We start from the raw sequence: 12,188 nt of genomic DNA, 5'->3' as shown, positions 1-12,188 counted from the left end.
CAGGTAAATGGTTGCAGACACAGCTCAGTGTTGAACTGAGCCCCCGAGGCCCTGCCAGGAAGCGCGTGGCGGTTCGCGTCCCTCACGGATGGGCAGATCAGTGTGGCTGTGTGGCCCATGTGGGCGTGTCTGCTGACCGCGTGGAATGGGCTACTGCGTCCTCTTCAGTACTGCCATGCTCCCCGCTCTCATCCTGGCGAGGGCTGGGGGCTGCTCCCGCTGTCATCCTCTGAGCGAGAAGGAGCTGGCGCGTGGGGTGGCATGGGGCAGTGGTTTCGTGGTCCCGTTGTGGCAGGGAAGCCCTGGGTCTGGCTCCGATCTGCATGGCGCTGACTGCCCTCATCCCAGACCCGTGGCTAAGAATGGATCCAAACCCACTGCAGCCCCCAGGCCCTGCCCGGGCCTCTCAAAGCTGTGCCCTGTCCACCCCGTGTCCTCCCGGGTGATGGGAGGTAGACAGCCCTTTTCTTAGATCTGAAACGTCCAAGTCTGTTACAGAGACTGGCGGCACATAGCCTTTGTGTTATTTGTTTTTAAACAACTAACGGAAGGCTCAGGGTGGCCTCTGCCCACCTCGGGGTGTTAGGGCACCCCGGGTTCTCACGTATCCAGACAGCCTCTGGACCAGAGAACCAGTCTGTGGTTCCCAGCGTGAGAAGGCCTGGCAGCGTCAGATGGGGACCCCTCCCCGGGGAGCAGCTGGGGTCCCCTCCACATTAGGGCAGCAGGAGTGGCGAGGAGACCCCTGTGGGCCTGCGGCCTGCCCTCCGGAGGGGGCTCTCCACCAGAGCCTCCGTCCTCTGTCACGTCCCACCCAGACCGCATCTCATTCTGCATCCGCTCAGCCACAGCTGGCATGCTGCTGGTCCCCGGATTCAGATCAGGACGACGGGATGGGAGCCTGGAGGGAGAGCACGCGCCCCATCACAGATGGCAGCGCCAGGCCTGGGCCACCCGGCCTCGCCAGGCTTCAGTGCCGGCGGCCTCTGCTCCCACAGGCCCAGGACCAATGTTTGGCGACACCAGGATGCCACCGGGGGCCACGCAGCTCGGAGGCCCAGGCAGGCCCCAGCAGGAGACCAGCCTGGAGGGAGGAGGTGTGAGTTCACAAGGGTCCTGGCCAGACCAGGCATCGGCACTGCCGAATCCAGCTGGCATGGATTCTTACTGAAAGGCAAACCTGGCGGAAGGAAGCCTGTGGTGTAGAGCACCAAGGACAAAGGTGCTCAGCAGGAACGTTGGGCACGATGCCCACAGGACACCTAGGGGCACCTCCTCCCCTCACAGATGTGCTCCCACTCTACCCACTCCTGACCACCTCCCGCCATGCCCAGGTCTGTGAGCTCAGCCCTGGCGCAGAGCCATCGCTCACACATGACCCACCCTGGCTTCCGCTGGGGCCAGGCTCCCTCTAGCCCCATGGCCAGGGGGAACCAGCTCTGGCCCAGCGACACTGATACTCTGTGCATGGCTTCAGAGAGATGTGAGCACTGGAGGTCAGGTGGACGTGAACACTGGGTGGATGCGGGCACTGGAGGTCAGGTGGACGTGAACACTGAGTGGATGTGGGCACTGGGGTCAGGGGGACGTGGGCACTGGGGTCAGGGGGACGTGGGCTCTGGGGTCAGGGGGTCGTGGGCTCTGGGGTCAGGGGGTCGTGGGCTCTGGGGTCAGGTGGGCACTGGGGTCAGGTGGGCTCTGGGGTTAGGTGGGCACTGGGGTCAGGTGGGCTCTGGGGTCAGGTGGGCACTGGGGTCAGGTGGGCTCTGGGGTCAGGTGGGCTCTGGGGTCAGGTGGGCACTGGAGTCAGGTGGGCTCTGGGGTTAGGTGGGCACTGGGGTCAGGTGGGCTCTGGGGTCAGGTGGGCACTGGGGTCAGGTGGGCTCTGGGGTCAGGTGGGCTCTGGGGTCAGGTGGGCACTGGGGTCAGGTGGGCTCTGGGGTCAGGTGGGCACTGGGGTCAGGTGGGCTCTGGGGTCAGGTGGGCACTGGGGTCAGGTGGGCTCTGGGGTCAGGTGGGCTCTGGGGTCAGGTGGGCACTGGGGTCAGGTGGGCTCTGGGGTCAGGTGGGCACTGGGGTCAGGTGGGCACTGGGGTCAGGAGGACGTGGGCTCTGGGGTCAGGTGGGCTCTGGGGTCAGGTGGGCTCTGGGGTCAGGTGGGCACGGGGTCAGGTGGGCTCTGGGGTCAGGTGGACACTGGGGTCAGGTGGGCTCTGGGGTCAGGTGGGCTCTGGGGTCAGGTGGGCTCTGGAGTCAGGGGGACGTGGGCTCTGGGGTCAGTTGTGCACTGGGGTCAGGGGGACGTGGGCTCTGGGGTCAGGTGAGCACTGGGGTCAGGAGGACGTGGGCTCTGGGGTCAGGTGGGCACTGGGGTCAGATGGGCACTGGGGTCAGGGGGACGTGGTCTCTGGGGTCAGGTGAGCACTGGGGTCAGGAGGACGTGGGCACTGGGGTCAGGTGGGCACTGGGGTCAGGAGGACGTGGGCTCTGGGGTCAGGTGGGCTCTGGGGTCAGGTGGGCTCTGGGGTCAGGTGGGCTCTGGAGTCGGGGATGTGGGCTCTGGGGTCAGGGGGACGTGGGCTCTGGGGTCAGGAGGACGTGGGCTCTGGGGTCAGGGGGACGTGGGCTCTGGGGTCAGGAGGACGTGGGCTCTGGGGTCAGGTGGGCTCTGGGGTCAGGGGGACGTGGGCACTGGGGTCAGGAGGACGTGGGCTCTGGGGTCAGGTGGGCTCTGGGGTCAGGAGGAGGTGGGCTCTGGGGTCAGGGGACGTGGGCACTGGGTGGATGTGGGCACTGGGGTCAGGGGGACGTGGGCACTGGGTGGATGTGGGCTCTGGGGTCAGGTGAGCACTGGGGTCAGGAGGACGTGGGCACTGGGGTCAGGTGGGCACTGAGGTCAGGAGGACGTGGGCTCTGGGGTCAGGTGTGCACTGGGGTCAGGAGGACGTGGGCTCTGGGGTCAGGTGTGCACTGGGGCCAGGAGGACGTGGGCACTGGGGTCAGGTGGGCACTGAGGTCAGGAGGACGTGGGCACTGGGGTCAGGTGAGCACTGGGGTCAGGAGGACGTGGGCTCTGGGGTCAGGTGTGCACTGGGGTCAGGAGGACATGGGCTCTGGGGTCAGGTGTGCACTGGGGTCAGGAGGACGTGGGCTCTGGGGTCAGGTGTGCACTGGGGTCAGGAGGACGTGGGCTCTGGGGTCAGGTGGGCTCTGGAGTCAGGGGGACGTGGGCTCTGGGGTCAGGAGGACGTGGGCTCTGGGGTCAGGTCCTGGCATTCCTCGTGTCCAGCCATGGTGACCACGTGTGTGCTGGAGCTTGGTGCGTCTAAATGAGTAAGGACAGGAGGGCGAGGCTGCCTGGCTCCCTCCAGGCACACCCCTTGCTTAAACCTTGGGACCCTGCTCTTCCAGCTGCTGCTACCAGGCACAGGAGGAAGCTGAGGGACCAGAGAACCTGCCTCCGCCCGGCACCCGCCCAAGGCCGCACCACCGTCACGGCTGGAGCCAGGGTTCCTGCCCAGTGCTCTGCCAGGGATCTCCTGGTTGTCTCTGTGTCTTTGAGGAAGCTTTGCAGGCTCTGAGCCTCACGACAGGGCTGCTCCCTACAGCCTTATGGAGGCCCCACTCCTGACCCCAGTGAGCTTCTCCAACAGCCTCCAGCTCTCACCCTCCTGCTACACAGCGAGTGGGCCACTAGCTAGAGGCTGATGGGCACTGGTGGAGGCCTGTGGGCGCTGGTGGAGACCTGTGGGCTCTGGTGGAGGCCTGTGGGCTCTGGTGGAGGCCTGTGGGCGCTGGTGGAGGCCTGTGGGCGCTGGTGGAGGCCTGTGGGCTCTGGTGGAGGCCTGTGGGTGCTGGTAGGGTCCTGTAGGCGCTGGTGGAGGCCTGTGGGCTCTGGTGGAGGCCTGTGGGCTCTGGTGGAGGCCTGTGGGCGCTGGTGGAGGCCTGTGGGCTCTGGTGGAGGCCTGTGGGCTCTGGTGGAGGCCTGTGGGCGCTGGTGGAGGCCTGTGGGCGCTGGTGGAGGCCTGTGGGCTCTGGTGGAGGCCTGTGGGTGCTGGTGGAGGCCTGTGGGCTCTGGTGGAGGCCTGTGGGCTCTGGTGGAGGCCTGTGGGCGCTGGTGGAGGCCTGTGGGCGCTGGTGGAGGCCTGTGGGCTCTGGTGGAGGCCTGTGGGCGCTGGTGGAGGCCTGTGGGCTCTGGTAGGGGCCTGTGGGCGCTGGTGGAGGCCTGTGGGCGCTGGTGGAGGCCTGTGGGCTCTGGTGGAGGCCTGTGGGTGCTGGTAGGGTCCTGTGGGCGCTGGTGGAGGCCTGTGGGTTCTGGTGGAGGCCTGTGGGTGCTGGTGGAGGCCTGTGGGTGCTGGTAGGGTCCTGTGGGCTCTGGTGGAGGCCTGTGGGCTCTGGTGGAGGCCTGTGGGCGCTGGTGGAGGCCTGTGGGTGCTGGTGGAGGCCTGTGGGTGCTGGTGGAGGCCTGTGGGTGCTGGTGGAGGCCTGTGGGTGCTGGTGGAGGCCTGTGGGCTCTGGTGGAGGCCTGTGGGCGCTGGTGGAGGCCTGTGGGCGCTGGTGGAGGCCTGTGGGCTCTGGTGGAGGCCTGTGGGCGCTGGTGGAGGCCTGTGGGTGCTGGTGGAGGCCTGTGGGCGCTGGTGGAGGCCTGTGGGCGCTGGTGGAGGCCTGTGGGCTCTGGTAGGGGCCTGTGGGCGCTGGTGGAGGCCTGTGGGTTCTGGTGGAGGCCTGTGGGCTCTGGTGGAGGCCTGTGGGTGCTGGTAGGGTCCTGTGGGCGCTGGTGGAGGCCTGTGGGCGCTGGTGGAGGCCTGTGGGCGCTGGTGGAGGCCTGTGGGCTCTGGTGGAGGCCTGTGGGCGCTGGTGGAGGCCTGTGGGTGCTGGTGGAGGCCTGTGGGTGCTGGTGGAGGCCTGTGGGCGCTGGTGGAGGCCTGTGGGCGCTGGTGGAGGCCTGTGGGCGCTGGTGGAGGCCTGTGGGCTCTGGTGGAGGCCTGTGGGTGCTCTGATTTCCATGTTTTGTTTGTTTTTGCCAGTCCTGGGCTTGAACTCGGCCTGGGCGCTGTCGCTGAGCTTCTTTTGCTCAAGGCTAGCCCTCTACCACTTAAGCCACAGCACCATTTCTGGCTTTTTCTGCATATGTAGTAGTGAGGAATGGAACCCGGGGCTTCATGCACGGTAGGCAAGCCCTCTACCTCTAAGCCACATTCCTAGCCCCGATTCCCATGTTTAAAGTGAGAGAAGCGTGTGCTGAGACCTTCCTAGTTTACACAAGTTCACACCAAGAGTTGGTGGCTGAGACAGAACCCAGCTCCTTCTTTGGCCCTTTCCCAGTGAACTGTATTTCCCCTGGGAGAGAGGGACAGAAATCCAGGCTTCATGTACGTCTTCCCTGGGCACGCCACAGGGTGGATGGACACGAGGCTAGTTCCGCTTCCTGGATCTCATGGGTGGATGTCAAACATGTCGGCCCCTGTCCCCAGAGCCCGGAGCAGGCTGTGCTCTCCGCCGGCTGTGGGGCAGGTGCGTGTGGGACTTCCCGGCAGACAGACGGGGGCTGCGGCAGAGCTCCTCTGCCATGCTTTCTCAGAAGCCAGTAACGCCTCCGGAGCCCAAGCGGGAACCCGAGATGCGCGTCCCTGGCGCCCACTTCCTCAGGCCCCCGCCCGCGTGGGGCCTGCTCACCCGCTGTGCTTTGTTTTTGATGTTCTCAGAGGAGGTGGGTTGTTTTTTTTAACAAGCTCTCTTTTGGCAAAGATGGGGAGAGGAGACGGTAGCACTGCGGCCGTGGCTCATCCTTCCCCTTCACCCTGGGTACAGGTGCCCGGGCCCAGTTAGCCTTGTTTTCTTTGGCTCAGCTTTCCCCCGTGTGTCACCTTGAGATGCCCTTGATCATACTCATCAGCTGCCAAGCCCTGAGGCTCTGGGGAAGGACAGCCCCAGAAGGATGCCCCACTAGTGAGCACGGAGAAGAAAATGAGCAAGAGACAGAGACAGACAGACAGACAGAGAGCACACGCGCACACTGGCCCCTGGAGCGCTGCGCAGCTGAGATTCTCCACGTGGCACCCGTGGAGGTGCGGGGGTGGGAGCCTTACGCGCTGCTCAGCCGATGAGCAGCCATCCGGTGTGGCGTTTCTCGCGCTGCCAGGGCTCAGGTGCTGTGAGCGTCTCCGTCCGCTGGCATTGCGATGCCAGTTACCGTTAACATCTTCGCAGGAAGAAGGCCAGAGTTCGTCTGCCATGGCCACACCGGGGCAGGCAGGGGCAGGCGCTCTGGGCTCAGCACCAGGGCTCACCGCAGCAGGGTCCTGAGACTCCTGGGGTGTGCGCGTGACCCTGTAGAAGTTGTGGAAAGAAAGAACCAGAACACGGCCCTCCTCTTGCCCTCCTCCCCTCCCCCACCCAGACCAGCTCTGTGTGCATTTCAGAATCCTGGCCTTCCATGTGCTTACATTCTTGAGAGGGGCAGGGGGAAGACATGTCTATCCTCTGCCTGTTCCATTATTCTAGAATGTTCCATTTGACCATGAATAGGACCAAGAAACCCCTTTCATGAATCGACGGTGTATATGTAGGTGTGTGTTTGGTGGATGTGAGTGTATGTGCGTGTCTACACACACATGTGTGCGTGCATACCCATTTGTTCTAGAACCAGATGGAAAGTGTTTGCCTCCCCCCTGCACACGGATGGTCCGAGGAGCACCCGTTGGCTTGGTGGCTCCGGCGCCCTGGCGCTCTGGCGGCTGGTGTGAGAGTTCTCGTAGACGTGAGCTTGGCTCAGGACACACAGGCAGAGGGAAGGGTGGAGCTCTGAGGCCCCGGGCTGCACGCAGCACCCTCTAAGCCGCTAAACACCAACTCTGCATCTGCTTCCCTCAGGAGCTGTGCCGCCAGCGCATGGCCGCCCGGCCGGCCGGCCGCCCCGAGGGCCCGCACGCGTCCCGCATCAGCAGCGTCTCTTCCCAGTTCAGCGATGGGTCGATGCCCAGCCCATCCGCACGAAGCAGCGTCTCGTCCTGGTCTGAGGAGCCGGTCCAGTCCACCATGGACATCTCCACCGGCCACATGGTTCTGGTAAGGCCCGTGTCACACGGCCGGTCCAACAGTCACGACCTCTGGGAGGATGGGCAGTGCCCGCGCTGACCTCCCCAGGAGCCCCAGAGCACCGTCTCCTCGCGAGCCCTGACTCGAACGGCGGTGGTTCCCGAGGCTTGTCCTTTCTGGTGTTCGTATACGAGGTCTCGTGGGGTGGGATCTCGCTGTCTTCCCGTTCCCCATCCTTGTCCGCGCGGGCGGTTGCCGGGGTGGGATCTGGAGTCGTGTTTGTCTGTGCAGCTTCTTGGTCTCAGGAGTGAGAACTGCTCTTCTCCCCTATTCAGTGGCGGAATGCACATTGTGAGCGCCGGCTGTGGGCGCCTTTCTTTTTAGCCCTCTGACGAGTAAGCGGCACTGGGCCAGCAGGTCAGCGCAAGGCCCCGCAAGCTGGGCTTGGAGGGGTCCGTGCGCACCCGTGGGGTCTGAGCACGTATCTCAGTACGGTTTGGGTGAACAGCCGTCAACTGTGTGCACTCACCATCCAAGTCTGGGTCTGGAAGCGCCGCCCTGTGCCTGCCAGAGCTGCCAGAGCTGGTCACAGCACGCGGCTCCTGGACCGCTGCCCCGCCCCATGCAGAGGCCTGTGCATGGCCTGGGGGGAGGAGGAGAAGGGGGACAGCACTAGAGGCTGGTTTTGGTGAGTGTGTCCTGCTGGACGGGCTAGGCTTTCCACACCGCAGGCCTCATGGGCAGAGATGGCAAAGGGTGGTGTGGGGCTTGTGCACGGTGTTCCCCCACAGACACATGTGGGGCCGGCAGGCAGAGCCAGGTTCTGGGGGCTGGAAGCAGCTTCTCCGGAGTGGTCGGGAGACGATGTCACTGTGCAGGGCTCCGGAGTGGTCAGGAGACGATGTCACTGTGCAGGGCTCCGGAGTGGGTCAGGAGACATGGTCGCTGTGCAGGGCTCCGGAGTGGGTCAGGAGACGTGGTCACTGTGCAGGGCTCCGGAGTGGGTCGGGAGATGATGTCACTGTGCAGGGCTCCGGAGTGGGTCAGAAGATGTCATCGCTGTGCAGGGCTCCGGAGTGGGTCGGGAGACGTCATCGCTGTGCAGGGAACTCCAGTGCAGGGCTCCACAGTGGGTTGGGAGACGTGGTCGCTGTGCAGGCTCCGAGTGGGTTGTGCAGGATGCTCCCCAGGTCTTGTGATGGGACCTGCCAGTTGTTATTTACATTACTCACCAACACTGCAGCTGCTGGCATTAGACTGCAGAACCAAGAGAATGACTTGCTTGTTAAAAGCCTCGCAGCAGAGGCTGTGGCCAGACTGCAGGCCAGGGCCTCACTGACTACAGTCTATCGCTGGGCCTGCAGTGCAGGGGAGGACCCCCCTGGAGCCCCGAGGACGTATAGAGAGCCTGGGGTACCCAGAGGGCTGGACGTGAGAAGGAGGAGCGTCCGAAGCCTGGTCTTCAGTCCTCTCCCGGCTTGTCTCCCTTCGCCCTCCATTGGACCCTGACTCAAGTCCCAAGATGCCCCCGCTGCCATGGGCAGTCAGGCCGGACGTCCTGGGCAGGCGCTCAGAGATGCCCCCGCTGCCCTGGGCAGTCAGACCGGACATCCTGGGCAGGCGCTCAGAGATGCCCTGCTGCCATGGGCTGCCGTGGGCTGCCGTGGGCAGTCAGGCCGGACGTCCTGGGCAGGCGCTCAGAGATGCCCCCGCTGCCCTGGGCAGTCAGGCCGGACGTCCTGGGCAGGCGCTCAGAGATGCCCCCGCTGCCCTGGGCTGCCGTGGGCTGCCGTGGGCAGTCAGGCCGGACGTCCTGGGCAGGCGCTCAGAGATGCCCCCGCTGCCCTGGGCAGTCAGACCGGACGTCCTGGGCAGGCGCTCAGAGATGCCCCCGCTGCCGTGGGCAGTCAGGCCGGACGTCCTGGGCAGGCGCTCAGAGATGCCCCACTGCCGTGGGCTGCCGTGGGCAGTAAGGCCGGACGTCCTGGGCAGGCGCTCAGAGATGCCCCCGCTGCCGTGGGCAGTCAGACCGGACGTCCTGGGCAGGCACTCAGAGATGCCCCACTGCCGTGGGCTGCCCTGGGCAGTCAGACTGGACGTCCTGGGCAGGCGCTCAGAGATGCCCCCGCTGCCGTGGGCAGTCAGGCCGGACGTCCTGGGCAGGCGCTCAGAGATGCCCCCGCTGCTGTGGGCAGTCAGACCGGACGTCCTGGGCAGGCGCTCAGAGATGCCCCCGCTGCCGTGGGCTGCCGTGGGCTGCTGTGGGCAGTCAGGCCGGACGTCCTGGGCAGGCGCTCTCAGCTCACTCAGCACATGTGTGCTCTCTTCCTTCCACGGCGGCTGCCCGTGACGTTCGCGTCACTGCTGTTTACCTGCCGAGATGCCACCCTGGCCCAACGTGCCGGTGGCTGTGTCCATCCATGACTGACCTTGGGGCAGTCTGGTAACACACGTCCACACAAACTACTGCACTTCTCAAGAAACCGAGTCTTGACAGCTACCTTGCGTGGTGGGACAGCTGAGGAAAGCGAACGCACTGTGGTTGTGCTGTCTGAGCCACAGGACACTCTGTGCGCAAGCGGACAAAATCAGACTCCCACACAGGCCTGTGATAGCGCCAGGCTCTGTCACAGGGATCTAATCCACACAGCAGTCCTAGGAGAGCATGGTCTCACACTACAACATCCTGCAACACCAGGCTTCTAGGTACACCCTACAACAGCAGGGTGCTGCAAGGTAGACCCGGAGGTACACAGCCTGCGTTCTGAGCCTTGAGTACACTTGGATCAGAGTGGAGCAGCAGGCATTCTCTGTGCAGGATGCAGGCAGGTGATGCCGGGAACGTGATAAGCCAGGGTGCTCTGGAATCAGGAAGAATTGGTTTTGTTTCCACTCAGCCCTGATTTTCCTCCTCTCGCCCAGCCTTGCAGGTGGCCAGAACCACCGAACTGTCCCTCAGGCACGTACCTGGGGGTGGGACTGGGAGCCCACACCATCTTTCCCCGGGAGCCCGTCCCGGGACTCAGGTGCAGGAGCCCCTTCTTGGTCGACCAAGGCTCCGTGTGGCTGGCGGGCCGGCCGGTGCCTGCTGGGCTCAGCACCTGGGAAGGGTCCAAGGAGGATGACCCGAGGTGGCCAGCCAGCCTGACCTCGCTCGCATTTATCAGACAGCTAACGCGACGGTCATCTTGAGCTGCACGGGGAGGCTTCAGGCCACGGCAGGAATTACGCAAAGTCCGAGCAAAGCCACACAGCCCTGTCCAACGTATCCCGCAGCGCCGTACTGCACAGGGCAGACGTGGCGTTTTAGCATGAGGATCTGAAAAAATAAAGCACCAGGCTACTGACTTCTACTTCCACACCGGAGTGGGAAGTCTCACAAAGCCAGGAGAGGCTGCCCCGCGGTCCTGCCGTACTGTCACGCTCGCGGCCCGGCCGCAGACCCGAGGCAGGCAGGACCCCAGGAGCCTGCTCCTCCACAGCTCCTAGTGTACCATGTGATTTCATCACATAAGAGGAATGAACATTCCTCCTCAGGGCATCTAGGCCACCTCTCACACCTGTGAAGAGAGAGGGGAGGGAGGAGGGGGAGCAGGAAGGAGAGGAGAGAGGGGAGCATGCTAGGAGCAGGAGGGGGAGGAGAGAGGGGGAACAGGATGGGGAGCAGGAGGGAACCCACAGGAAACCTCTGTGTGTGTATGTGTGTGTGTGCACATGCACCATGGAACCCACAGGAAACCTCTCTCTTTGTACACACGTGCACCTGGCACCCCAGGAAACCTCTCTCTGTGCATTCGTGCATCCGGAACCCACAGGAAATCTCTCTCTCTTGCACATGTGCACCCAGAAACCAAAGGAAACTTCTCTCTATGTACACAGGTATACCTCAGAACCCACAGGAAACCTCTCTCTCTGTACACACGTGCACCATGGAACCCACAGGAAACTTCTCTGTGTGCACACGTGCACCATGGAACCCACAGGAAACCTCTCTCTCTGTACACACGTGCACTCGGAACCCACAGGAAACTTCTCTGTGTGCACATGCACTGCAACCCACAGGAAATTTCTCTCTGTGTGCACACGTGCACCATGGAACCCACAGGAAACCTCTCTCTCTGTGTGCACATGTGCACCATGGACCCACAGGAAATCTCTCTCTGTGTGCACACGTGCACCATGAAACCCACAGGAAACCTCTCTCTCTGTGTGCACACGTGCACCATGGACCCACAGGAAATCTCTCTCTGTGTGCACACGTGCACCATGAAACCCACTGGAAACCTCTCTCTCTCTGTGCACACGTGCACCATGGACCCACAGGAAACCTCTCTCTGTGTGCACACGTGCACCATGAAACCCACAGGAAACCTCTCTCTGTGTGCACACGTGCACCATGAAACCCACAGGAAACCTCTCTCTCTCTGTGCACACGTGCACCATGGACCCACAGGAAATCTCTCTGTGTGTGCATACGTGCACCATGGACCCACAGGAAAGCTCTCTCTCTGTGCACACGTGCACCATGGACCCACAGGAAACCTCTCTCTGTGTGCACACGTGCACCATGGAACCCACAGGAAACCTCTCTCTCTGTGCACACATGTACCATGGACCCACAGGAAAGCTCTCTCTGTGTGCACACGTGCACCATGGAACCCACGGGAAAGCTCTCTCTCTGTGCACACGTGTACCATGAACCCACAGGAAACCTCTCTCTGTGTGCACACGTGCACCATGGAACCCACAGGAAAGCGCTCTCTCTGTGCACACATGCACCATGGACCCACAGGAAACCTCTCTCTGTGTGTGTGCACACGTTAAAGGGCATGGTGCACAGGGGCCTGGCGCCAGTTCTGGCCTGGGTGAAGGGCGGCGCGGGTGGAGGAGAGGAACGGGTGGCGATACGGGAGAACAGAACCACAAGCTTGCTGCGCGTCCTGGGAGGCGGGGATGGCGGGGGATGCGTCTGGCCATGGGTCAACATCACCTTCCTGAGGACACAGGCTGCGTGGAGAAGCTTGTCTCAGTTTCTGGACACGAGATCCCAGGCCACTGGGGACGCCTTTGTTTATTACAACAGATGTTGTCATGGCTACTGCCAATGCGAGCGGCATGCAGATGCTGGGGCCCGGGCCCTCCCCAGGCCT

General features: G+C 63.5%; 1 protein-coding gene across 1 annotated transcript in view; it reads left to right on the top strand.

Annotated features, from left to right (window-relative positions):
* LOC122101848 overlaps positions 1-12,188 on the top strand; it is a 141,705-nt gene that overhangs the window by 35,863 nt on the left and 93,654 nt on the right. Inside the window, exon 5 of the mRNA XM_042672322.1 lies at positions 6,874-7,068. Coding sequence (XP_042528256.1) covers positions 6,874-7,068 — 195 coding nt within the window. The remainder of the gene's footprint in view (positions 1-6,873; positions 7,069-12,188) is intronic.

This window comes from Dipodomys spectabilis, unplaced genomic scaffold (assembly GCF_019054845.1).
Source record: "Dipodomys spectabilis isolate Male_0828 unplaced genomic scaffold, ASM1905484v1 ptg000695l, whole genome shotgun sequence".
NCBI classification, from domain to species: Eukaryota; Metazoa; Chordata; class Mammalia; order Rodentia; family Heteromyidae; genus Dipodomys; species Dipodomys spectabilis.
The sequence above is the reverse complement of the archived record's forward strand: the minus strand, read 5'-3'. Positions and strand labels throughout refer to the sequence as shown.